General features: G+C 36.9%; 1 protein-coding gene across 2 annotated transcripts; it reads left to right on the top strand.

The window, feature by feature from the left end:
• Positions 1-8051: 8051 nt before the first annotated feature.
• LOC143029777 (uncharacterized) lies at positions 8052-25444 on the top strand. Of its 2 annotated transcripts, XM_076192705.1 has the most exons (7): positions 8053-10169; positions 12762-13104; positions 13224-13412; positions 13522-13826; positions 13947-14138; positions 14219-14341; positions 21363-25444. In XM_076192705.1, exons 1-7 carry the CDS (start codon positions 8379-8381, stop codon positions 23559-23561), a joined length of 5142 nt encoding a protein of 1713 aa, XP_076048820.1. In that variant the 5' UTR covers positions 8053-8378; the 3' UTR covers positions 23562-25444. The 2 variants fall into 2 exon arrangements, with proteins under 2 accessions (XP_076048822.1, XP_076048820.1); XM_076192707.1 differs by lacking the exon at positions 14219-14341 and having other exon boundaries at positions 8052-10169.
• The last annotated feature ends 324 nt before the right edge of the window (positions 25445-25768 follow it).

Below are 25768 nucleotides of genomic sequence, written 5' to 3'. Positions count from 1 at the left end.
CTAACCAAATTTCCTTTCTCTTTAATCACTTGGGTTACCATTTCCTTAGCATTCTCCTTGACTTGTTGTTCCACTATTTCTTTAAAAGATAATTTTTGACTTTCCTGTTCCACCCTCCACTGTTTATTTCTTGGAAGTAATTTTCTTTGATCTTTTCTTCCACATTCTCAGTCACTGCCTGTATTTGATCCTTCATCTTTCTTTAATGCCTCATTCCTATTAATATCTTCATTTTTCAATCTTTTATTTTCTCCCTTTATCCTATTCAGTTCCATTTTCAACTCATCTATTTCCCTGTTATTTTCTTCATTAGCCTTTCTTAATATGGCTACTTCTTTATATATACTTGTGCATTCAATTTTGAGTTAAATTATTTCATCTAACAATTCATTCATTTCCCTATTTCTTATAATATTTTTAAACCTGGGTTCTCTTTCCATGTCTATCCTTCTATACATATTGCTATTGTCTCTATTAAACCCCCAAGAAGACATGTCTATCAAACCTTTGATATGTCTTTGGGGTCTCGTTTAAGCACTTTTTTATTCTTTATTTAATTTTTATTATTATTATTATTACTTAAAGTGGGGACTCAATTGTACTTACATCAAGACATCTCTTTGTAGGTTCCTTTTCCTTAAATCCTTCGTTTTTTTTCTTCCATTGTTATCACTAATTGTGCAGAAAGAATAAATGAACAAAGATACAAAGACTACATTGTCGGTGTATTTACCTAGTTGTATTTTATGGGAAGGGAAGCTATTCTCATGGTGTCCCGTCTTCATATCTCGTTTTATCTAGACTGTTATTAAATTTGTGTATTGTTTTTGCACACACTACTTTCTCATCTAACTTGTTCCAAACGTCTATTACTCTGTGGGGAAAGCTGTTCTTTTTCAGGTCTCTTCTATAACTGTCTTTCTTGATTTTCTTTCCATGTCCTCTTGTATTTCTACTATCCCATTTTATTAGATCCTCTCTATCAATAGTTTTTATGCCTTTCATGATTCTATAAATAGTTATCAAGTCTCCTCTCTCTCTCTTTTGCTCTAATGTCTGTAGTTCAAGTTTTGCTAGTCTCTCTTCATATGATAGGTCTGAGAGTGTTTGTGCCAATTTCGTAATTGCTCTTTGTATTCTTTCAAGTTTTGTTATACATTTTTTTGTACTTGGTGACCACATCGTCACTGCATACTCCAATCTTGGTCTTATCAAAGTGACTAGTATTTTTTTCACCATTTCTTTGTCCAGGTATGTAAATGCCACTTTGATTGTTCTTATTAAATTATAAGTTTCTCCAAAAATTTTGTTTATATGTTTCTCAGGGTACATAGTATTCATAATAATGACTCCCAGGTCCTTTTCACTTTCTACTTTTTAAATTCTTCTCCCAATTTTATATGATATCACTATTCTTTTTTTGCTTTTTCCAAATACCATTATACTACACTTCTTAATATTGAATTCCATCTCCCACTTCCTGCTCCATTTCCTTACTTTATTGAGATCACTCTGTAGCGACTCACAATCTTCTTCAGTGTTCACTTTTTTCAACAATTTTGCATCATCTGTAAAGAAGCTCATATAACATAACTTTCAATTCCTTTATCCATATCATTGATATATATAGCAAACATTATTGGGGCCAGAACTGTTCCTTGTGGAACTCCACTTATCACTTCATCCCATTTTGAGTGTTTGTCTCTTATCACCACTCTCATTTTTCTTTCATGCAAGAAGTCTTCCATCCACTTCAGCAGTTTGCCCTGTATTCCTCCTGCAGTTTCTAATTTCTTTAGCAATTTCTTATGTGGCACCTTATCAAAAGCTTTTTTCAGGTCTAGAAATGCACAATCAGCCCATCGATCTCTTTCTTGTATTACATCTATTAGTCTTGAATAGAAACACATAAAGTTTGTGATGCATGATCATCCTTGTCTAAATCCAAATTACCTTGGATTTAGTATGTTGTTTTTTCCAAAAGCCTTACCATCTACTTTTGATAATTCTTTCACAAATTTTAGCTATCGTACTTGTAAGAGAGACCGGTCTATAGTTAGGAGGGTCTTCTTTGTTTCCCCCTTTATATACTGGTACTATATTTGCTCTTTTCCAATCTTCTGGAACTTTTCCTTCTTTCAATGAACTGTTTATTAGACTATGTATTTTGTCTGTTAGTTCATTCCTGCATTCTCTCAAAATCCAGTTTGCCATTTCATCAGGTCCATGCAATTTTTTGACATCGAGATTACTCAAGTGATTCATTATTTCATTCCTTGTTACTTCTATCACTTTCATATGGGGGACTTTCTCCTCCCACTCGATATCTCTAGGTTGTATATTCTCCCTTGTAAACACCGATTTAAAATGCTTGTTCATAATTTCTGCCATTTCTATTTCCTCTGTGTATTCAACCAGGGCTGTGGAGTTGGAGTCGGAAGCAATTACAGTGTCACTGGAGTCGGAGTCGGTAAAAATATACTGACTTCGACTCCAGTTAAATTTACACTTTATAAGGCCTTCGTTTAGTCTGTGGAGTTATGCAGTGCACACTCCTTATAAGTATATTATATTAAAAAAACCATAATTTTATCAAATGTAATAAATCTCATTGTCCTATCTTCGTGGCCATTCCACTAAACCCCCAAAATGTCCTAGTGCAACGCTGGCTTTCAAATTTATACATAGACCGATAAACATCCAAAGTATTACTTTAATAAATTAAACACCTCAATATTACACCTTCTGTTGACACGCCTTCATGGGAGCTGTAATATTCCTGTCAAGTTCCATATGCATCGTTTCCATCACTCCATCAGTTTGGTGGTTTCTCCCACTGCTGTGTTGCCAAACAGTAGGATAATTATGATTTCAACTGTAGACTAATGCAATAATACTATCTCTTCTCTCATTACCCCTTCTTTTTCCCCTCTATACTTTGAACAATGAATTATTGAAATAAGGATATTTAAAGTTGAAAAAAATCACGTTTAAACATGTTCAGCTGTATCTTGTTTTGTACTCGTATCGATAAGATCGGTTCCAGAACCAGAGTAATGTCCATCGCAGTAATCGCATAGCAGTAGTATGTAGTTAAACCAAGAGATACTTGTGTCAGTAATTTCAGTACATTAAGACAAAAGAAGGTATGGAAACATATGAAGGATAATGATACCCAAAAAGTATGTATGATGCATATACCGTACTCGTATCAATAAGGTATATTTTCTCTATATTTACTGTTTCCTTTCAAGAAATTTGCCTAAACTTCTTTTATAAAGTATTTTCATTTTTTTATTTTGTATTTGCAAAACTACGTAAAAAAATCTTCCATTATATATTTTTTATTATTAGGTTTGTATATCCTTTATAAAGGTTATATTTCAACCTTTTTATGAAGTACAGTATTTTTGTTCTTGAAATGTACTTATCAATTATTTGCAAAGATATATATCATACCAAATGTCTTTTTATATTGAATTTTCTTCAATATCCTTTGAATTTTTTTATCTCTACTTCATTTATAAAGTATTAATAAAGAGGTCAAACATAGGAAAGCCACACTATAACATATATATTTATTCTTTGATATAAACCAGTTATAATGATATAAGTCTACTCAAGATTGGAGCATATGTGTGTTGTATAGGCTTTATAAAATATGTAGGCCATAATCAGTTAATTACACGAAGAGGAGTCGGAGTCGGTGGTGCCAAAAATAGAGGGATCGGAGTCGGAGGTTTTGTGTTCCGACTCCACAGCCCTGTATTCAAATCCCTGTCGTAGTTTCTCTAATTCCTGTTTGTTTTTGAGTTTGTTGTTTACAAATCTGTAAAATAGTTTTGGTTGATCTTTACATTTTTCTATGACATCTTTTTTGTATTTTCTCTTTTCTTCTCTGCACACTTGTACATATTCATTTCTATAACTAGTATATATTTTCCATTTTTCAGGTCTTTGTCTTTCTTCCATTTTATTCAAGCTTTGCCCCTTTTGTCTTTTAACTCCCTGCATGTTTTGTTGTACCAACACTTTACATATCCTTTTTCTTGTTTTTGACTTTTAGCATACTTTTCCATTCCTTCTTTATAGATTTTTGTCAAAATAGTCCATTTCTCTTCTACTGTTGTTTCCTCCTTGTGTATCTTTTCCCAGTCTGCTTTTTGAAAGAATTCTCTCATTGTATCAAAATTTGTTTTTCCATATATCAATCTTCCCTTTCTATATTCTTTTTCTTCCATTTATTTTTCCTAATTTAGTTCCAGTTCAACCAATATGTGGTCACTTTTACTTATTAGTGTCTTGTATTCAATCTTGTCCACTATTTCAGGTTCTGATGTGATTATTAGGTCTAATCTCGATGGTTCTTCCTCATTTCTATACCTAGTATTCTCTTGTATCTATGGCATCATTGTATGTTCTATAATCATATCAAGCAGTACATTTCCCCATAGGTCTTCTCCACCCTTCACTGTCATCTCTTCCCAGCAGATTTCTTTACAATTAAAGTCACCCATTATAACTATTCTCCATCTTTCATTATCTTATTTAGTGTTATCCTTGTGTCCTCTAACATATTTTTGTGTTCTCTCTCTTCCCATGAAGCTGTTTTAGGAAGCACATAATTTACTACAAACTTCCTCGTCTTCCTATCCCTGTCTTCCACTTCCATCATAATCATATCTACTCTATTCTTTCCATATGTGACATTCCTCACATTTATATCCTTCTTAGTCAGGAATATAACTCCACCTTGTTTTACCTCTCTCTTTCTAATCCAGTAATTATATGCACCATGTCCTACACTGTTGGATGGTAGTGGGCCTTTAAATTTTGTCTCTACAATTCTTTTTTTGTCCGGTTCTTTTTCCTTCAAATAATCATTCAGTTCGTTCAAGCCTGTTATTAATCCATCTATATTTGTGTAAAACGCTTTTAATTTTCTGCTACTTCCATCGTGTTTTCTGTTTCCTTTAAATTTTTCTCTGCTATGAACTATTTCCTCACTTTTATATCCACTACTCTCCAATAGAATTTCTCTTTTTCTGACTTTGTTCTTTTCTTGTTTTTTTCCTTAGCTTCCAGTCTTTTTGTTTTCTCATCCTTTCTCTCCTCTTTATTAATTTCTCTTTTTATCCATGCCTGTTTATACTGATTACTTTCTGCTAGTTTCCCTGTTTTTGCTAAGATATTGTCTGCTGTTGTTTGTGACCTGAATTTAACCTTAATTGGTCTGGTCTTATCTGTATTGTATTTCCCTAGTCTATATGTTTCTTCTATTTCTTTCCCTGTTTCTTGTTCCTCTTGAACTACTTCTAATATCTTGTTTACCTTTTCCTTCTCTTTTACTCTTGTAGTCCTATTTCGATTATGCTTCTCTTCCATCCCTAATATAATTATATATATTTTTGTCCGCTAAGTCTCTTACTATATTCTCCTTCTCTCTCATCGCTTTAATAAGTGTCACAGTTTATTTCATCTGTTGTGTCACTATATCTTTAAATACAATTTTGTTGTTCTCTTGGACTTTTCTCCAACCCTGTACTTCTTTTGCTATGGACTCTTTATTCTCTTTGTTATTCTTCTTTAATTCCTCATTCTGATCTTTTACTTCTTTTAACTGTCTTTTTAATTCTTCTATTTCTTTGGGATTTGGTTCTCCTTCTTTAGTTCTTCTAATTTATCAACTCTTTGCGTAATCCGTGTAAGTTGGCTGAACCTAACCTCCAAATGTTTGGTCATTTTCTCTAGTTTTTCCTCTAGACTTGCCATTTGGGGGAGGTTGGCACCCCCCCCCCTCATTAAATCCATGGAAATTATCTATACTTTCTATTGTGTTGTTTTTATCTATATGTCTAAACTTAATGCTTTTACTGATATTTTCGACTTCATCTACATCGTCTGGAGCCCTCTTGTTGACATTTCTTTTGACGTCCGGAGGAGCCCGTTCGTCTCCTTCCTCATTTCCTTCAATTTCCCTCAGTAATCCCTCCCTTTCTCTTTTTTCTTCACCTTCCCACTTCACCACGAGCTTTCCCCTTCCCTACTAATACAACAAAGGTACTCCCTCGTCGTTGAGAAAATTGCACTTCTTTTCCGGAGTTCCAATCTGACGTACGTGTGTGTTTATATACAGCATAAACACGCACATCATGTATTATACATTGTGTGTATATATATATATATATATATATATATATATATATATATATATATATAATGTAATATACATATGAATTGTCGATGCTGAATAAATGGACCTTGTGAACAGTTTGTCTTATACACCTAAGTATTATGGGTCGCGATGTAAACTGTGGTTCTTGCTGTGGGTCGCAGTAGAAAAAATTGAAAAACGCTGACCTAGGGTAATACGGTGCTTGGAAAAAAAAACCACGTTTTTAAGGGATTTTGGATTGATGCCCTAACTTACGTTTATCTATTTATTTATTTATGTATCTATTTCCGTCGCGAACTCCGGTCACGTAAAGCGGGATATGACTATTATTAACTTTTCGATGAATAACAGTGCATTCCATACGGTTATCGTATCTATGACCGAGGCTGTTCTGGATTGGTATTATTTAAAATATAGAAGGGGGCCTCAACATATGCATGTACTTGCCATGGGAGGAACTCTGTAGTCATGATATCTGGAGGTATTTGGTAAGGAGTTCGGTTGCGTTCGTATCACGTAAATGTGATGAATAAGACCAAGGTCTATATAAAGATCTTGAATAAGACTAAAGGCAACTGCACGTCTATTAGTATGCGTTTTTAATAGGTGGGTTTTATTTCACTAATTAACGTTCTATTCGATGTTTTGTTGCCTGTTAATGTTTTGTTTCGTGTAATTTGTATGGTGTCTCAGTTTTCTTCGTTGTAGGGAACAATGCCTGAAGCGAATCGTTTGTAAACTCCTTCCGCCAATCAGAATTTGTGCATACTACTGACCTTAGTGGGTTTCTTATTGTTGTAACAAATGTCATTTCAAGCAGCACAAATGTCCACCACTAACTGCCCAACAAGAAAATCACGATTTAAGAAAACCCATTCCTTATTTTGCAAACTATTAGTCACGCGTGAGCAACTTTATGATAGGCACTTCATTAATGATTAGACCGAAAAGAAGTAACTTTTGTAAACACACGTACAAATACACACATCTCGTGGCGCTTTGGCTAGATTTCTTACCTGGCACTACGGCGGTCATGTTCGACTCCCGCCCAGGGCTGAAATAATTTCGATGTCGCTGCGCTGCGGGGTGTTACTCCAACTCTTGTGGGCGGGTAGATGGGGGTGCGTGTAAGGTCACAGTATTATCAATTGATCGGTCATACGAGGTCTGAGCTCTCATTAGGGAGGTTAATAACTGCCGATCACGAGTTCAACACGAGATCCAAGACCATGGTGAATCACACACACACACACACACACACACACTGCCCTCACATGGGGGGCAGTGGGGGCACATACTCTGGGGCGGCACATTTAGGAGGGCAGCAATATAGTCTGGACATGCCGACCACAAGGCTGACAAAATAATCATGATAAAATAAAGGTCAAAGGAGCCCTGAATATTTTACCGTAATATGCGAATTTTATGTCAGAATAAACAGAATATGAAATATTTTTCCTTGTCCTTCCTGCAATAGGGACATTAAATAAAAAATTAAAACCTTTTTGATTATTTCGCTAGCCAATAGCCATAATAGGCAGTGAGGGATAGTGGAGATGGAAATAGTAAAATGAACTATAAAAGAGAGAATGATGTTGGGTAACTAAAAATTACCCGACAGTACTTCGAAACATTCTGCGCACCCCCCCCCCTTTTTCATCATAGTTGTCTTATTACTATACCGACTAATTTACGTAGTGGGATAGTATTGTTACATTATATACTTGAGTACAGTACATTCTGGTGTGCTAGATTTGGGTGTTTTACCTAAATAGTAATCTACAAGGAATAACTGATGAATTGAAATGGGGACCCCCATTCCGCTGAGCGATGAGGACGTAAACGCGGTACACCGTACAAAAGCTGCTGTTTCCGGAGTTGACCGCTAGTTGGCGCGTTGCATATGTTTACATCAGCTCGCGTACCTTTGTTTCATATATTTTGTGCGTTAAGTGTTAGTTGTGGTGACAAATCATAATTTTATACTATCATCAGCAGTATGAGTAAATAAACGAGAATTTGTGAATTGAACAGTTGGACTGAAGTTAGTTTCCGTAGGTGATGGTGTGTTGGTGAATACGGTATACCCTTGCTGTATTTAAACATTAAATTATTAAAATATGGTGTGTAAATATTGTATGCCATAGTTTTTAACAAAATTTGTTCCATTGGTTTCAGTGATATTCCCTGGTATTCGTAAGTAATGATGTCATCTATAGGGCGAGAAGAAAAGAAGAAAAGAGTTACCCTAACTTTAGCACAGAAACTAGAGATAGTAAAAAAATTGGAAGTTGGTGCCTCAGTAAAACATATTTGTGAAGAGTATGGAATTAAGAAGCAAACAGTTTCAGATATACGGAGGGCAAAAGATAAACTTAATGAGTTTGCCCTCAAATATTCTGTTGATGGTTATTCCAGCCAAACTGGTGCTCTAACTGCTCGTAAACATATGAGGGTTGGAGGTCAGAAGGAATTAGATGAAGCAGTTTTGAAATGGTATATCCAACAGAAAGCTTGTGGTAGTAATGTCCCTCTCAGTGCTATAGCTAATGCTTGCCAACAATTCAGCAAGCATCTTGGTCTTCCATCCACCGTTAGTGATAGTTGGTTGTGGAGGTTCCGCAATCGCCATGGATTACGTGGTGAGGGTGGCAGTTCTAATATTGCAAATGTTGAACATTTTCGGATTAAGCTCAATGATCTTATCAAGAAAGAAGATCTTCTATTGTCACAAATTTACAATGCAGATGAAACAGGTTTGTTTTGGCACTCTCTCCCTAATAATATTCAGGCATATCAGGGTGAAGATGTAAATTATGGGAAGAAAATGAGTAAGGAGAGGATTTCAGCACTTTTTTGTGCTAATGCAGATGGAATGCACCGACTGAAAGTATGTATTGTTGGTAAATATGCATTAAAAGATTACATGTACTCCATGCCCGTTCATTATTACTGTTCCACTAAAGCGTGGTTCACTAGTTCCATCTTCTTGGACTGGTTTCACAAGACGTTTATTCCAGAAGTACGAAGGTACCAGGAGGATGTTTTAAAGTTTGACAAAGAAGATGTAAAAGCTCTTCTCCTCTTGGATATTGCACCCACTCACCCTAATGCTGACCAGTTAGTCAGTAGTGATGGCAAAATTCGTATTATGTATTTACCAGCAAGCACACCGTCAGTCATACAACCAATGTATCAAGGAGTCATCAGTGCCTGCAAGAGAAGATACCAACGACGTTATTTAGATGAAATTATGGTGATACCTGAGGAGCAGGACTTAGATAACAATACCAGGGGTCTTCATACACTTGAAAACATCAAGAAATACACCATCAAGTCTGCCATATTTAACTTTGCTAATTCTTGGAAGGACCTGAAGATTTCTACATTAGCAAATAGCTGGAAGAAACTCCTCATTGATGTGGAACCTGATTATGACTTTGAAGGTCTTGAAGCCACAGATTTCCACTACATGCTGCAATGTGCAGGGGAGACAGAGGTGACCTTGGAAAATGTCCAGGATTGGCTGGATGAAAATGATAATGAGCCAGGCCACCAGATTCTTTCAGCTGAGGAAATAGTAGCTGAGGTGGTTGGTAAGGAAGAGAGTAGCTGGAGTGACAAGGAAGATAATGAGATGGCACTGGATCTACCAAAGTTATCTGAGGTGCGTAAATGTATGGACACTTTACAACAGTTTGTGGAGTATACCAAGAATAAAGAGATCAGTAATCATTATGGTAACCTCAGAATTCTTCGAGAAGCTATAATCAGAGAACAGTATCAGAGTGGTAAACATATCAAGTTGGAGACCTTTTTCAAACCTGTAACCATGGTAACTTCAGCCTCATCTGAGGAACCAGTAGTCTCTACTTCACATGCAGCAATAGGTACAAGTGCATCTGCTCAGCCAACACTTCCATATATTAATTCATCTGTGAAAATGCAAAGCACCAGTACCACAAATATCAAGAATCCATCTTCACAATCCTTAGTAAGTCTTATTTTAAATTACAGTAATTACCATATTTAGTATCATGGACACTGGTTCTTTATTAGATAACTTGGAGATTTGTTGTGCATACTTGAAGACAAAGGTTAGACTTTTTTTGTAGGCCTATGCTAACCCCAGAAAAAGGTTATCAGGTAGTTTATGTTTTCCTGAAACCAAGGCAATTTTTGTCAGCCAGTAAGCCACATGGCTGTGCGGCAGGTATGTCCAAAGAGGTTGACGAGGTTAGGTTAGCTTAGCTAGCCTAGCGTAACTAAATTTAACCAGAGAGGCCTCCCCCTCCCCCATAACTTAGAATAATTTAGGTAAAACAAAAAATAATTGCAAATGGGATTTTACTTATTTAGTGGGGAAAAAGCTATATGTTCATAAATTTGTGCTGGCAAATCTTTGCCTTAATATCTCTCCACAATTTAGTTTCATGCAGTGTCCATTACTGCAAAGCCTCTCCAGATGCAGAATACCATGTTATAAATATTTCAAGGCATCTTCTGTAGTGCTCACCTCACGGGCAAGTTTGTAATTCATCATTTTGAAGGCTGCAAAAATAAGGAAATGATATAAGAAAAAAGTGCCAGGAAAACAAAAATGACCCAGGTTATCAATGCCAGATGGTAAAGTGAATTCTTGTATGTGATCACTTGATTGAATTTATGAATTATACATCATATAAGGTAGTGAATAAACAAAGTATCATAATAAATAAATGTGTCTTTATACAGAATGTTCCTATATCAGACTAGGGTAGGAGAGCCAATAAATTAGTAGTAAGTTTATTAACCACTTCAATACGGGTCAAATTCTCATCAGCTGCAATATATACATCACACTACTTGCATTATAAGATATAAAGTCACTGATGTGTTACTTGTTCTCTTTTACTCAGAGTAATAAAAAAACACAGAAAACATCATCAAACCAGTTCACAGAATCTGGGGATAACTTATGTACAACTACAAAAAATATATATAATCAAGACACCGACGCTGGCATCCTCATGTACCCACTCATGCCTCATGATGCTTACGTAGGTGTCATCATACTGAAGTGAGTATGATTATTCACATACAAACAGCATAAGAAACAAAATAAGACCAGAAATAGCTGATGAACAATATTCTCTTATAGGCAGATGCTATTGAAGATGAAGTTTTTATATTTTTCTTTCATATATTTTCTATACAACATACATTTAACTATGCAATCTGTAAGTTTACTTAGTAGGTCTTTTATTGTAGCCAAAGATTTGGAACTGTTTTGTTCCGTCTTCAAGGGTGAAGTGCTGTTTCTTGTGTGTTTTGGTTATATATGGTATGTGTGGATCATAGACGTTGTACTTAGATGAGGTCACTGATTGACTGATGCCGGCCAATGAGCGTATGTAATATTCTCACCTAGGGGGCTGTCTTAGTGGGGAAAGCAATGTGCTTCATCTGTCTTTTCACTATCATTCTTCTCCCAGATGGCAAGGTTTGAAGGTCTTCTACCTGAATAAAACAGCCATCAATGAATATTGGATATTCAGGTGGAGTCTTTTGTAATTATATCAAAAAGTGTGTGCTAAAACAGTTGTTGATCCATTATTTGCAATTCCTATATACCTACATACCTAACTACCAACAACTTGTCCACCAAGGGATGACCACATTGAGATGGGTATGGGAAGTTAATTTGTTCTAACGCTCTGCCCCGTATTGGCTGTGGCTCCTCGTGCTACCTGCTCACAAACTTTCAGTCATGACTGTAAATGCATTCAGATGATCTTTCTCATAAATTTTCATTTGGAATATGCTGTTTCCGTATGCTCACAGAATCTCATTAAAGACATTGACAGACTGGAAATAGTACAACGGCGAGCCACAAAACTGATTCCAAATATCAAAAATAAATCATACGAAAATCGACTAAAACATATGAATCTGTTTTCCCTAAAAAAAGCGTAGACTCAGAGGTGACTTGATACAGGTCTTTAAGATTTTAAAGGGAATTGACAACATCAAAAGTGACAAAATTTTCACATTGAATGAGAATCAGACAAGAAACAATGGTCTCAAACTGTCCGGAAATAGATTCAATTTGGAAGTAGGTAGAAACAACTTTGCCAACCGTGTAGTTAATGAATGGAATAAACTTCCAGCACAGGTAGTGCAATGTAGTTCAGTTCGAAGCTTTAAGAATCATTTAGGTAAACACCTAAGCAAGATGCTGTAATGATTATAATTTATTTTATATTATTTGTTTTTGTTTTGTTATCATTTGTCTGTCTGATTTTCATTTATTATTAGTTATATGTCAAATTATTATTTACTATTTACCTGTTTGTTTATTATTTAACTATACCTATGCATTTATTTATGTATTTTATTTGTTATTTACATTATTATGGTTTTTGTTCGATATTTTATTATTATGATTTTTTTTCGTATCCGACCTAGATATGGACCAAAAGGCCTCCTGTCGGCATGCTCCGCCTTTGTAATCCTTTGTAATCCTTTGATGCATTTCCTTTTGATTTTGATCAGTGATTGGGTGAAAACTTTATGGTCATTGAATATTACTTTTTATTCATTCCAGAGGAAGAAGCAGCGTGCAAAAACAAAAATTACAAAGTCATATGCAGAAGATACATCAGAATTGGAAGAGACGTCAGAGTCTGAAGAAGAACCATGTATACTGGAAGGAGAAGTATTAGGCATGGGGGGAAATGTGCCATGGTTAGAGGAAGGAGAGGAATCAGAATTGGAGGAAGGAGAGTTAACAGTGTTAGATATGCAACTTGAGCCAAAGACAGAGCCCAATGGTGATTCAGATTTATCAGCGGAACTTATACCTCCTGATGAATGTGAAGTAGAATCAATGTCCCAATTGTCAAGCAAACATTTAATTTCCAATAAAGAAGGTTTTGAAGAAGCACAAGGTTAGTATAACTGATTTAGTATTGTTATTACTATTGTAATACTGAATTGTTCCACAGGTATTTTTATTGGTGCCAGTAATTTATTTACATAATTCTAAGTATGTTTAAACTTGAAATAGAAATTAAAGAAGAGGGTGTCTGCTGGGACTTTATGGAAATCAAGGAAGAACCACTTGAAGAAGAGGAGTTCGGGGGGAAAAAACGGCCACCTGAGGGAACCAGGTTAATACCTAAAGCCAAAAAATCTAAAGATGTTATTATTTTAGAAGAAAATAATAATGACAAGACTTTGGTGGTACTGGACTGGTGTAAGTTTACTTTTTATTTTCCAAATGAACTTGTAGATTTGAATTTGAGTTTTGGTTTGTATACAGTAACATTCTAGAGAGTGATTCCCCCCCCCCTCCATATTTCCAGATAGGTCAGATTTAAGTCTTGTCATTAATCAAGATGACAGAGTGTCAGCATATCCCTTGACTGGGGAAAATTTTGGCAAAGTATGGCATGAGGCAAGAGCTACATATGGCTATACCAAAGGCAAAGTATTTTATGAAGTTAAGGTGATGCAGCAATTAAATACTCCACACCAGAAGACAAGAGAACAGTATCCTTCTGTTATTCGCATTGGTTGGTCATTTGATGAAAAGGATAAAAATTTTGGAAGTGCTGTTAGTTATTGTCCAAGAGATAACGGTAAAGCCTCTAGAAATAGAAAATCAAAGGTTTGTCCTGTTTACATGATAGTGCGATGATGATTATATCTTAGATATCCAACAGTTTTGGGACCTGTACATTTAATTATTCTTGTATCTGTATACTTACATTGTACTCTTTTTTTTCAGGTTCAGTGTTTTTACAAAGACTTTAAAGAAGATAATGTTGTTGGGTGCTTCCTTGATTTGGACATGGAACCAGCAGTGATCTCCTTCACTCTAAATGGAGAACATCAAGGTGTAGCTTATGAAATTTCGTATAGCAAAATTGGTGGTGCTGCATTGTACCCACACATTATTACAAGAAACTGCCCCTTCAAAGTAAGTTTATGTAAAATTAGTTAGTTGATTTTGTATGAAGGCTTGATTGTTTTGATAATGTAGACATTTGTAATTTATAGGTTAACTTTGGACAAATGGATCCATGGTTTATGCCATTAAAAGGCTATATCGCTGCACAGAAGGTGCCATTAGAGGATCGGGCGCTGGCAATACATGGAACAGAATTACATCAGGAATTTGAGGTAAGTCTTTTTTGAAGTCTCAAACATATCTCACTTTCTCTGAACAGTGTATTTGGCACACTATATTTGATATATCCCTATAATGCCACTAATTCATATTTGTCCCCTTTTGCTTTGTAAAGTGGAAGCACTCCTTCCTGTGGCACATTCCCCTCCTTGGGTACACACAACCTTACTAGGCAATCCACTATCGTTGTTGCTCCTTTTGTCATGCACTCTATGAGACATCCATCTAACCCAGATGCTTGACCAGACTTCATATTGTCAGTATTCTTTGTAGCTCATCCTTTCCCATAAGCCTATAATTTTCTTTTCCTGTCACAGCTATTTTCTTAGCACCACCCACTGCCATAATCAATCATTTCCTAACTTCCTCAACATCACTGAAATACTCTACCGATCTTCCTTTTACCAACTTTCTTCCATTAACATGTTTGTATGCACCATTTACCCATTCCTCATTACCTGACTCACCTCCTCACTCTTAACTTCCTTCCAAAACATCTTTTCATTCTTTTCTATGTCAAACTTTCACCCAGTTTTACATCTGCTTCCCTCACTGCATTTTGCATCTTCTCTCTTATTTCTCTACCTCTGATATGCTTCATAAGAACATGAGAATGGAGGAGACTGCAAAAAATTATAAGGCCTACACTAGACAGTTCCATTTCCCTTATTACCTTTCATCCCTATACTTAAAATAGTTTTTTATTCTTCTCTTAAAACAAACAATTGTTTCAGCACTCACATTGTTACTAAGTCTATCCCTTTGTTAACCACTCTGTTGGTAAATCAACTCTTGTCTATTTCCTTCTTAAACCTAAATTTGTCCAATTTAATTCCATTACTATGAGTCCTGCCTTGCTATCTTAACCCCTTCTACACAATGACACCTATGTAGGTATCATGAGCCACGAGTGGGTTTGTGAGGATGCCAGCATTAGTGTCTTGATTATATTTATTTTGTAGTTGTAGCTGAATGACCCCCATATTCTGTGAACTGGCTTTATAATATTTTCTGTGGTTATTAATATTCAGGGTGAAAGAGAATGAGTAATACAGCTGTAACTTTGTATTCTATAATGCAAGTATTGTGGTGCATCATCAGATCATTGTACATCAGGCAGTTGATGCTGCCTGTGAGAATTTGACTCGTATTGAAGATGTTGATATGATGACCTTGCCTGCATCACCCTGGTTAAACCCCTTCACCCATTTCAATAACTATTAGATCACCCCCTCACTCTTCATCTTTCCAGAGAGTGTAAGTTAATGTGTCTAACCTTGTCTTCATATGATGAATTTGTAAGCCCTTGTATCATTTGGTCAGTTTCCTCTTTACTGATTCTAGTGAATTGATATCTATTTTATAGGACAGAGACCAAAACTGTACTGCATAGTCAGGGATGGGTCTAAGTATTGCCTGATAGAGTTTAATGATAACCTCTGGTTTTTTGTTTGTAACTGTCCTAGCAATAAATCTGAATGCCCTGTTTGGCCTATTCCTGGTATTAATGCACAGTTTCCTGGCTTTAAGGTCTGGACTCATTAACTCTTTCAAGTCCTTTTCACATTCTGTTTTGTCATTATCTAAGCTATACCTGTTAGCTGGGTTGTATAATCCTATGTTTTGAGATAGTGAATCATTTGCCATTTCACTGACCATGCAACAGTTTATCAAGATCCCCAGATCTAATGTGGCATTGTAACCATTACCTGTAACCCCACATATTGCAACAACACCTATGTAAAACTACATCACAACATACATATGAACAACACACACCCCTAAGCTCTTCCTTCATATGACAAAAACTGTGAAATACCCCTGATTCCTAAGAACACCTTTTACTCATACACACTATACCGCATAATTTAGATTAATAACCATAATAATTAAATCACCAGAAACAACCACATATCTTTATAATGACAATTATTATAAATTGCAAGGGGGGACGGAGAGGGGGGGTCGCCGATTAAATGAAGCGGCCTTGCTGTGGATGTGCTGTGTCCTGCGACACTGCTTCTGACCCAGGGCGGTGGGCAGGGTGCAGGGATGACCCGTCATCCAGGAGGTGCTCAGATGAGAGGAAGGGTGGGAGGGGTGTGGAGTGTATTTAGGGATGAAATGGGTGGGAGTGTTTTTATGCCTTTCCCTTTTTGGCTACCTCCCTTGGAAGGGGGAAAAAGCCTTGGTATATGTATGTATGTATTATAAATTAAATTAATATCCAAACTTGTATCATCAGAATAAAAGGTAAATTATTTATAACATGCCAACTCCTCAAGAAACCCGTCAGCAATTTTGTCACATGAAAACAAGTTGCAGGGGAGAACTGACAGTCATTAGGTGGAAAGCAGACCAGAAAGCCCTGCTGCTGTAATCTAGGGTAATAGCCTATTGTTAAGAGGTCTTCACCTCATTGATTTTACCCACCTGAGGATGGAACAGGTATCCTGTTTTATTGTCATCCACAAACTTACTAACATCACTATTAATCCCATTGTCCAAGTCATTTGTAAACAGGGGTGTGCTGATTCAATTTTTTTTGCTGATGCCGATGCCAGTGCCAATTCTTATTTACCATTAATTGATGATGCCGATACCTATGCTGATTCCTATTCACTCTTAGTTGCTGATGCTGATGCTGATGTCGATTCCACTTTATGTAATTACGGTATATAAGTTAATTACAGTATATCAGAAATGTGAAGGAGGATAGGGAGGGAAAAGTAGTTTCAGTGGGAAGCGGTAAGAAAATGAGTGATGAGTGAGGAAAATGAAGGAGAAATAGGGAAGGATGAAGTGAAAGCAGCTGTTAAGATGATGAGAGCAGGTAAGGCACCTGGATTGGATGGATGCCATGCAGAATGTCTGAAGAAAGGAGGTACAGTTATGGTGGACTGACTGGTGAGGTTATTTAATGTTTGTTTAAGAGAGGGTAGAGTGCTTGAGGACTGGAGGAGTGCCTGTATAGTTCTGCTTTACAAGGGAAAGGGGGACAAGTGTGAGTGTAGTAGTTTCAGAGGGATCATCTTGTTGCGTGTAGTTGGGAAGGCTTATGGGAGGGTCTTGATTGAGAGGATTAGGAGAGGAACAGAGGGAGTAATTGGTGAGGAACAGTGTGGATTTAGGACAGGTAGGGGATGTGTAGATCAGATTTTTGTGGTAAGACAGATATGTGAGAAAGCTATAGGAAAAGGTAAGGATGTTTTTTGGGCTTTTATGGATCTGGAAAAGGCTTAGGACAGGGTAGACAGGAAGGCACTGTGGGAGGTACTGCAGATATATGGGATAGGAGGAAAGCTGTTAAGAGGAGTCAAGAGTTTTTACGAGAGTAGTAGAGCTTGTGTTATGATTAGAAATGGAGAGAGTGAATGGTTTGAGGTAAAGGTGAGACTTCATCAGGGATGTGTTATGTCACCCTGGCTGTTCAATCTTTACATGGATGGGGTGGTGTGAGAGGTGAATGCAAGGGTACTGGGTCAGGGGTTGGAGATGGTTAAAGAAAATGAAGAAAAGTGGGAGGTGAGCCAGTTGTTGTTTGCTGATGACAGTCACTCTCTCCCCTTGCAGCCAAATATACAAGTAATTTTAAATCAGCATCACTAAGCATAATTAATCTGTGGTTTTATTCTATAAGCCAGTAGTACATAATCACTAGAACAATACATAAATTCATAAAACAATTTTTTTTTAATATTCTTATTATGGTGTTGATGAACAACAACAACTTATTAGACAAAACAAACCGTAATATAAACTTTTAAAATGCTAATGATATACATGTGATACTATTTAAAATGCTAATAATATACATGTAATACTATTTCTAAAGATGCTAGATGTTTTTGATATAATTTTTAAGCCTGTTAAGTCTACTTACAAAATTTTTATTTTTGAACAATGGAGAACTATTAAGTCAAAATGCATAAAGATGAATTGTTATATATTTACTTGTCATACATACATACATATGCCAAAGGCTTCTTCCCCCTTACAGGGGGGAGGTAGCAAAAAAAAAAAAAAAAAAAAAAAAAGGCATAGAAACCACTCCCACCCGTTCCATTTCCTATATATTCCACTCCCCTCCACCCTCCCCCTCCCTCTTATCTTGGCACTTCCTGGATGACGGGTCATCCCTGCATCCTGTCCACTGCCCTGGGTCAGAAGCAGTTTCGCAAGATACAGCACATCCACAGCAAGGCCGCTTCATAAATTTGGTGACCCCCTCTCTCCATCCCCTCATGCAGAAAAGGAGAAGACAGGGAGAAATCCATTCAGCCTGTGTCAAATTTTTTCTCGTACATACTTCCTCACCCCCCATCCCCCTCATGCATCACAGCATCATCCATACACCCCTATCTTCTGTCCTCTCCTATCCTTCATCAACAGACATTCCTCTCTTTTGTAATGCCCCTTTCATCCCATCCATCCATCTCATCCTAGGAAGTCCCCTCATATTCACTCCTTCCACTTCTGCCTTCCACACCTCTTTTACTAATCTTTCTTCACTCATTCTTTCCATGTGTCCAAAACATCCCAATACTCTTTCATCAACCCTCTCTTCCAGCTCCCTTTCCACCCCTGTTCTCCTCCTCACCTCCTCATTTCTCACTCTATCTAGCCTAGTAACCCCTACCATACTTCTCAGACACCTCATCTCAAACACATTCAAACTCCTTCTCTCTTCCTCTCTTATGTTCCATGTTTCTGCCCCATACAGTGCTGTTGGCACAATCACTCCTTCATATAATCTCCTCTTAGCATCCATTCCCAGATGTCTATTTCTCATACTTTTTAATCCACCAAGGCATGTACTCACTTCTCTCAATCTACATTCTACCTCCACCCCACTCATCCCTTTCCTGCCACATTCGTAACCAAGTACCTAAAACTATCCACTTCTTCAGTCTCTCACCCTTAATGCTCACTTCCAGCCTGTTGTCACTCTCTCCCCTTGTACATCTCAGCACCTTACTTTTGCCCACATTTATCTTTAGCTTCCTTCTTTCACACACCTTCTCAAACTGTTACTAACTTCCTCAATCCCTCCTCTGATCCTGCTAAAAGTGCAGTGTCATCAGCAAACAACAACTGGCTTATTTCCCACTTTTCTCCATTTTCTTTAACCATCTCCAACCCCTGACCCACTACCCTTGCATTCACCTCTTGCAACACCCCATCCATTTATAGATTGAACAGCCAGGGTGACATAACACATCCCTGATGAAGTCCCACCTTTACCTCAAACTATTCAGTCTCTCCATTTCTAATCCTAACACAAGCTCTACTGCTCTCGTAAAAACTCTTGACTGCTCTTAACAGCTTTCCTCCTATCCCATATATCTGCAGTACCTCCCACAGTGCCTTTCTGTCTACCCTTAGGGTACTGGTTGGAAAACTCTCAGACCCTCTTATGTCTTTACTTTTTTTTAGGAATGTCCCCTTTGGGGCTACAGGTAGTAGGACTCCTAATCCCATCCCCTGTCCTATTTTTTGTCGCCTCTTATGACTCAAGTGGAAAGACTTGGTTGTAGCATTCTCTTCCTCCACAACAGGGTAGGTGAAATAAAGAAATGAATATTCAAAGAAATGGTACAGGACAGTAACAAGGGGTTGAGGGACATCATAATGGAGGGACAGTCGTAGTATAAAAAAAGTTGTCATCATTTCTCTATGAACAGAGTTTTCCTCTATCATAGACAAAATACTGTGTGGCTTTGGTCCATAGGGGCACCCCATATAGACCCTAAAGTATTTACTTGTCAGTATACATAAAAAAATTCTTTATAAATGATTCATTTGGCTATTGCTGTGGAGTAAGTGGGAGTAAATCTGTCCGCCAATTTTTTGCACATATAAGCTGGTAAAATTGACTGAGTCCACAGACGCCCAGATGATTTACTCCCATATTACTCGTACTAATTTGAGTGCAAACAATATTTAAATAAGTTAACACAGGATTGCATATTGCATATACCAATGGTGCAGTTTGTACTTACCTAAGAACATACAAATAAGATGAAAATTTTTGTACATAATACATGATGAAAATGCATACATACGTATACCAATGGCTTTTTTCCCTCTTACAAGGGAGGTTACCAAAGTCAAAGACATAAAATACACTCCCCCACCCCCGATTTCATCCCCATGTACTCCACTCCCCCCATTTTGTCCTCATATACTCCACTCCCCCCCCCCTATTTCATCCCCACATACTCCACTCCCATTCACCCCCCTCCGTCCCTCTTAATTTGGGTCCTCCTGGATGACAGGTCATCCCTACATCTTGCCCACTGCCATGGGTCAGAAGTAATGTAGCAAGACACATCCATAGCATTCATCACTTTTCTTGGTATCCTGTTTTCCTCCATGCTTATTTCTCATGACAGCATCTGATTCTCTCCTGTTTAGTCTTGCCAAAGTTCCTAGTTGTGCCCTCTTCTCCATTGGTTTTCATCTCTATCAAAGATTAGTCCAGCCTCTGGAAACTATGATTTACATAGCTCCTGAACTGGTCATAAGCCTGAATAAATGGGGAGGGTTGAGTGGTAGGTTCACAACCCACCTATATAAAAATGACACTGTTCATGAAACCAACATACATATACATATATATATATATATATATATATATATATATATATATATATATATATATATATATATATATATATATATATATATATACATACATTCACATATATATATATTTCATAATGATTGGTGAGTGCAAGTATGAATTTCATTAATTTTTATGATTATATGTAGAAGTGTAGTAGGAAATGGCAGGCTTTTATAAGGTCCACCAGGAACTATGAAATTAACACTGTACCCCTGACAGTAAATATACAACACCCAAAAGATATTGGAAAATTTAAGATAGGTGTAAGACTTTTGACTTGGGATAAGGCTTTATCTTATCAAAATAAGATTGCCTGGCTGCAACCAGAGTATTATATATAACCTAATCAATGGTAACATGTTACACAAAGAAATTCTGTGTTTCAGGAAGAAGATACCCAAACCCCATTTCTGGGATATGGTCCTGGAAATCCAGGGATTACAGAGGACGATGTGATACTAGACCCTGTGCAGCAGTCGGTGCCTAAGACAACACAGATTCCTGGGCTGACAGAGACAACCTCAGTTCAAAGCAGTTTTGTGAAGTACTTGAGAAGCATAAATTTTTCTCAGCTTACATTACAGGAAAAAGCTGAAATCAGAAAAAGAGGAAGGCCAACACCAGATATATATATACAACAAAAGAGTAGTAGTGGGAGAAAAGAACATTCACACCAGTTTAGCAGTGACCTTTATAAGAAATATAAATGGCTTTGTGGTTGTGATGAAGTAATGGCTTTGTATTGCTTCCCATGCTTACTGTTTGGTGGGGACAGTTTGTGGACAGAAAGTGGTGTAATGGATTTTGAGCATTTGACACAGAAAATAGGAAAACATGAGATATCAGTAAAGCATATTAATAATTTGATTGATTTGTCATTGCTAAGTGAAAATAATGGAACTCATCTTGACACTACGTTCAGACTCTCAACTGCAAAACACAATGAACTAGTGAGAAAAAATAGAGAGGCTTTGTCCAAAGTCATAGACTGTATAAAGTTTTATGGAAAATGTAAACCTCCGGCTGGAGGACACAATGAAATCATGAATTCTAAGAATCCAAAAGGATTTCAGAGTTTACTTGATTTTGCCTGTGTCTTGGATTATAGTCTAGATACTCATTTAAAGACAGCAGTTTTTAAGGGTAGAATCAAATCAATACAGAGTGAACTTTTAGAATGTATGTTTGAAATTTGTCGAGAAAAAATATTGATAGAAGTTAAAAATGCAGAATATTTAGCAATAATGTGTGATGAGATCACTGATATTTATGACAAAGTACACATGATAATTGTTTTAAGGTATGAGTTAGAAGGAAAGCCTGTCGAGAGATTCTGGGGTGTTTTCAGTGTAATTGACCAGTCAGAAAAATCAGTTGCCAGTGTGTTGCTGAAAGAGCTCAGTACTTTGGTTGGTGATTCTCCAGATAAACTTATTGCACAAACTTATGATAGCACAACTATTCGAAAGGGAACCAGTAAAAGTGTTCAAGCAAGAATAAAAGAAGTATATAACAATGCACACTATGTCCACTGTTACTCACACCAGTTGAACTTGGTTTTAGAAAAAGCAGTATCACAAAATGAAAGTGTTAGAGTATTTTTCAACAGCTTGTCAGGGATACCAGGATTTTTTTCAGAATGTCCACAAAGGATGACTATGCTAGACAGTTTTGCCAGGCAGCGAATGACAAAGCCGTATGCAATATGTAATTTGAAGAGGACAGTTAGTGCCATATATGAGATGAAAGAAGTATTGATTGAATGCTGTACTGCACTGGAGTCATCCAATTCAAGAAGCACTGGATTTATGGCAGCTGGAATCAAAAGGATATTAAGTGATCCTGAATTTGAATTTTGGCTGGAGTTTTTCTCCAAAGTAATGCCTCATGTTGACAAGCTATGCACGCAGCTTCAGTTTGGAAATATTAATGCAGCTGAGATCAGCGACTCATTAATTGTATTTACTTTTGCAGTCAAAAGATTAAGAGATGAATGTGATACTGTGATGTCTGCTGAGCAAATGAGAAGAAATTATATGCATGATATAGCTGCTGCAAAGGAAGTGTGTGATGTGATTTTACTACAGTGTAGAGAGAGATTAAGTTTCAATTATCATTTAGAAGCAGATAAACTTTTTAGTGTTAGTAACTTTTCACAGTATGCCAAAGAATTCCCTTGTAATGAACTTGCACAAGCAGTTGCTGCCTATCCTATGCTTGAAATATTCAAATTAAGAGCTGAACTTAGTGTATTATATTCAAGAGATATGTTTAAATCAAGAAGCCTTGTAGATTTATATAAAGTTATTATTAACAACCAATTACAGTCAGCATTTTCAGAAACTGTTCAGTTGTTGAAGATTTTGATAACAACTCCAATGATGACAGCAGAAACAGAGAGGTGCTTTACAACTATGAAGAGGATCAAATCTTGTTTGCACAATAATGTGTTGAATAACAATGCAAGTGCCTTAACAATGGTATCCATTGAAGAGAGTATAATAAAAACAAAAGACTTCAATGAAGAAGTAATTGATTACTTTGCTAAATCAAAGAATCAATGTATGGATTTTATTTTTAGATAATATCTGTGAATGTGAAAAATATAAACTCAAATTGTATATGATCCTATCTATCTGTTTATACCCCCCCCCCCGTATAAAGGTGGTAGCCAAGTCAAAGGCATGTATCCACTCCACTCCCACCCATTCCACTCCCCTCCAATACCCTTTCTTCCCCCCTCATCTTAGTTCCTCATGGATGATGGATCATCTCTGTAACCTCCCACCCCTGAGACTGCCCTTTGTCAGAAACAATGTACCAATACAGTACATCCATAGCAAGGCCACTTCATTTAATCTTCGACACCCAGTCTCCATCCCCTCATGCAGAAAAAGAGAAGACTGGGAGAAATCCTTTCGGGCTGGATCATAATCCAACTTAAATAAACTAATGTATGATCCAACTTAACTAAACCAAATTTGTCATTTCCTGCATTTGCTGTGTGAGATATGTGACTCTATGAATACATTGTACTGTGTGTTACCACTATTGGTAGATGTATAGGAAAATAGAAGCACTATTTTGAATGGATTCATGATTTGCTGAAGATGACAAGAAGAGAAACTGCTATCCTTTCTGAAGATATAAATAATGATTGTACTGGTCTTGCTAATATAGTTGCGAATTAGGGAAAATGAACAAGAATGAGTAACACAAAGAAAAAAATGTATATGGAGCATTAATAATCTTGGAATCATTTGGGACAAGTTTGTTCATTAGACCAAAGTGATAACTGTGATAGCTTTAATTATGTGATATGTCATTGCCATGTTTAATCTTGAGACAATTTGAGATAATGGTTGGGCATCTATGGGAAGAGGATTGAAAACCTTTTGATGTACAGATAATGATGTATTATTGCTCAATCAATGCCTATATTTTCTGATAATAAATTGTTTTAGTTAAGGAGTTCAAGTCAAGGTGGAAAATGATGTGTTTTTAGGTAAAAACAACTTGTGTATTGTTGAGAGCATAGGCCCCAGGGTGGTTCAGGGGTGCTCTCAATTTTAAGAGTGACAGGAATTCAGATATTGGGGCAGGAACAACAATGGGTACTAGTAATAAGAGTTCACATTTAATCATTGTGTCTGTGCCCTTTCAGGCTTATGTGGTACAGACTACATACACACAAAACCAGCCACCTTCTAAGCACATGTCCACCCAAATATGCCCCAGCATAGCTAAGTGAATGTGATGTGGAGTTTCTGTATGGTTCCCACATATTTAGAGACATCTATAGAGTTGCATGATGAACTGTAGTTCACAACCATCAAAATCAGGGTTCCATGCCAGAACCCTAAACATGGCCCACCTACCTCATTTCATCACACAAGTGCCACTAGCTGAACTTGGGGAAATAGCAAAACCATCCTAGCTTACAGCTCAACCATAAATAACCTGTACCGCACGACACTCTCACGATTAAACAAGCCCTCCCAGACAGACCACCAAACTCCAACTCCAACACTCCACAGACATCAGCTCCACAGAAATATCCTGCTCAAGAAAAGAAAGAATGACAGTGTCATGCTTGCTTTCAGGACACCATCCAATATTAAAACAATACCAACACAATAGGCCAGGCCATTGCTCCAAACTGCACCAATGCAACCACCAAGCAGAAAACATAGAGAACCTCATTCTACAATGCCCCACATTAGTAATTCCAAGATTTCATCCACGAGTGACTTATGGGCCTGCCCACTGGCTGTTGCTGGTTACTTGGAAACCATGGGTTTCCTACAGAAGATATGGGGTAGTGGACTGACTGACTGACGAACTAACCATCAAAGTATTCTGTTACACTCCAGTGTGTCTTTAATATGGGTTTTATTTGACTATGTGATATATAAGAGAATATATTTGTATATTTTTTACCCATACAAAATAAATGTTTGTACAACAATTTGGTGTATCACCCTTACCTTTGGTGTAATTATTGTTATACATTTATATGTAAAAGTAAAGTGATAAAATGTACACTGGTTGAGAATGGCATTGAGTTTGGAGGTAAATTTGTAGAGGGGAAAGGTCATAGTGGTGGCATTCTTCTCCCCCCCAACCATGAAGGAGATCAGAGAAGGGTGAGGTAGATTCATAGAAAGGGTGAAGAACAAGTTCAAGGAGAGCCTAAATGATGAACAGTAGTAGTGCAAGTGTCTCATTTCTTCCTTTATAAGTAGATTTTACTCTTGCACAGACAAATGATGTGTGGGTTTGGACTCTAGGG

Source organism: Oratosquilla oratoria, chromosome 11 (assembly GCF_046742065.1).
Source record: "Oratosquilla oratoria isolate Oo_2021 chromosome 11, ASM4674206v1, whole genome shotgun sequence".
Taxonomy (NCBI): domain Eukaryota; kingdom Metazoa; phylum Arthropoda; class Malacostraca; order Stomatopoda; family Squillidae; genus Oratosquilla; species Oratosquilla oratoria.
Note: the sequence above shows the minus strand (reverse complement) of the source record. Positions and strands in the feature narration are given on the sequence as shown.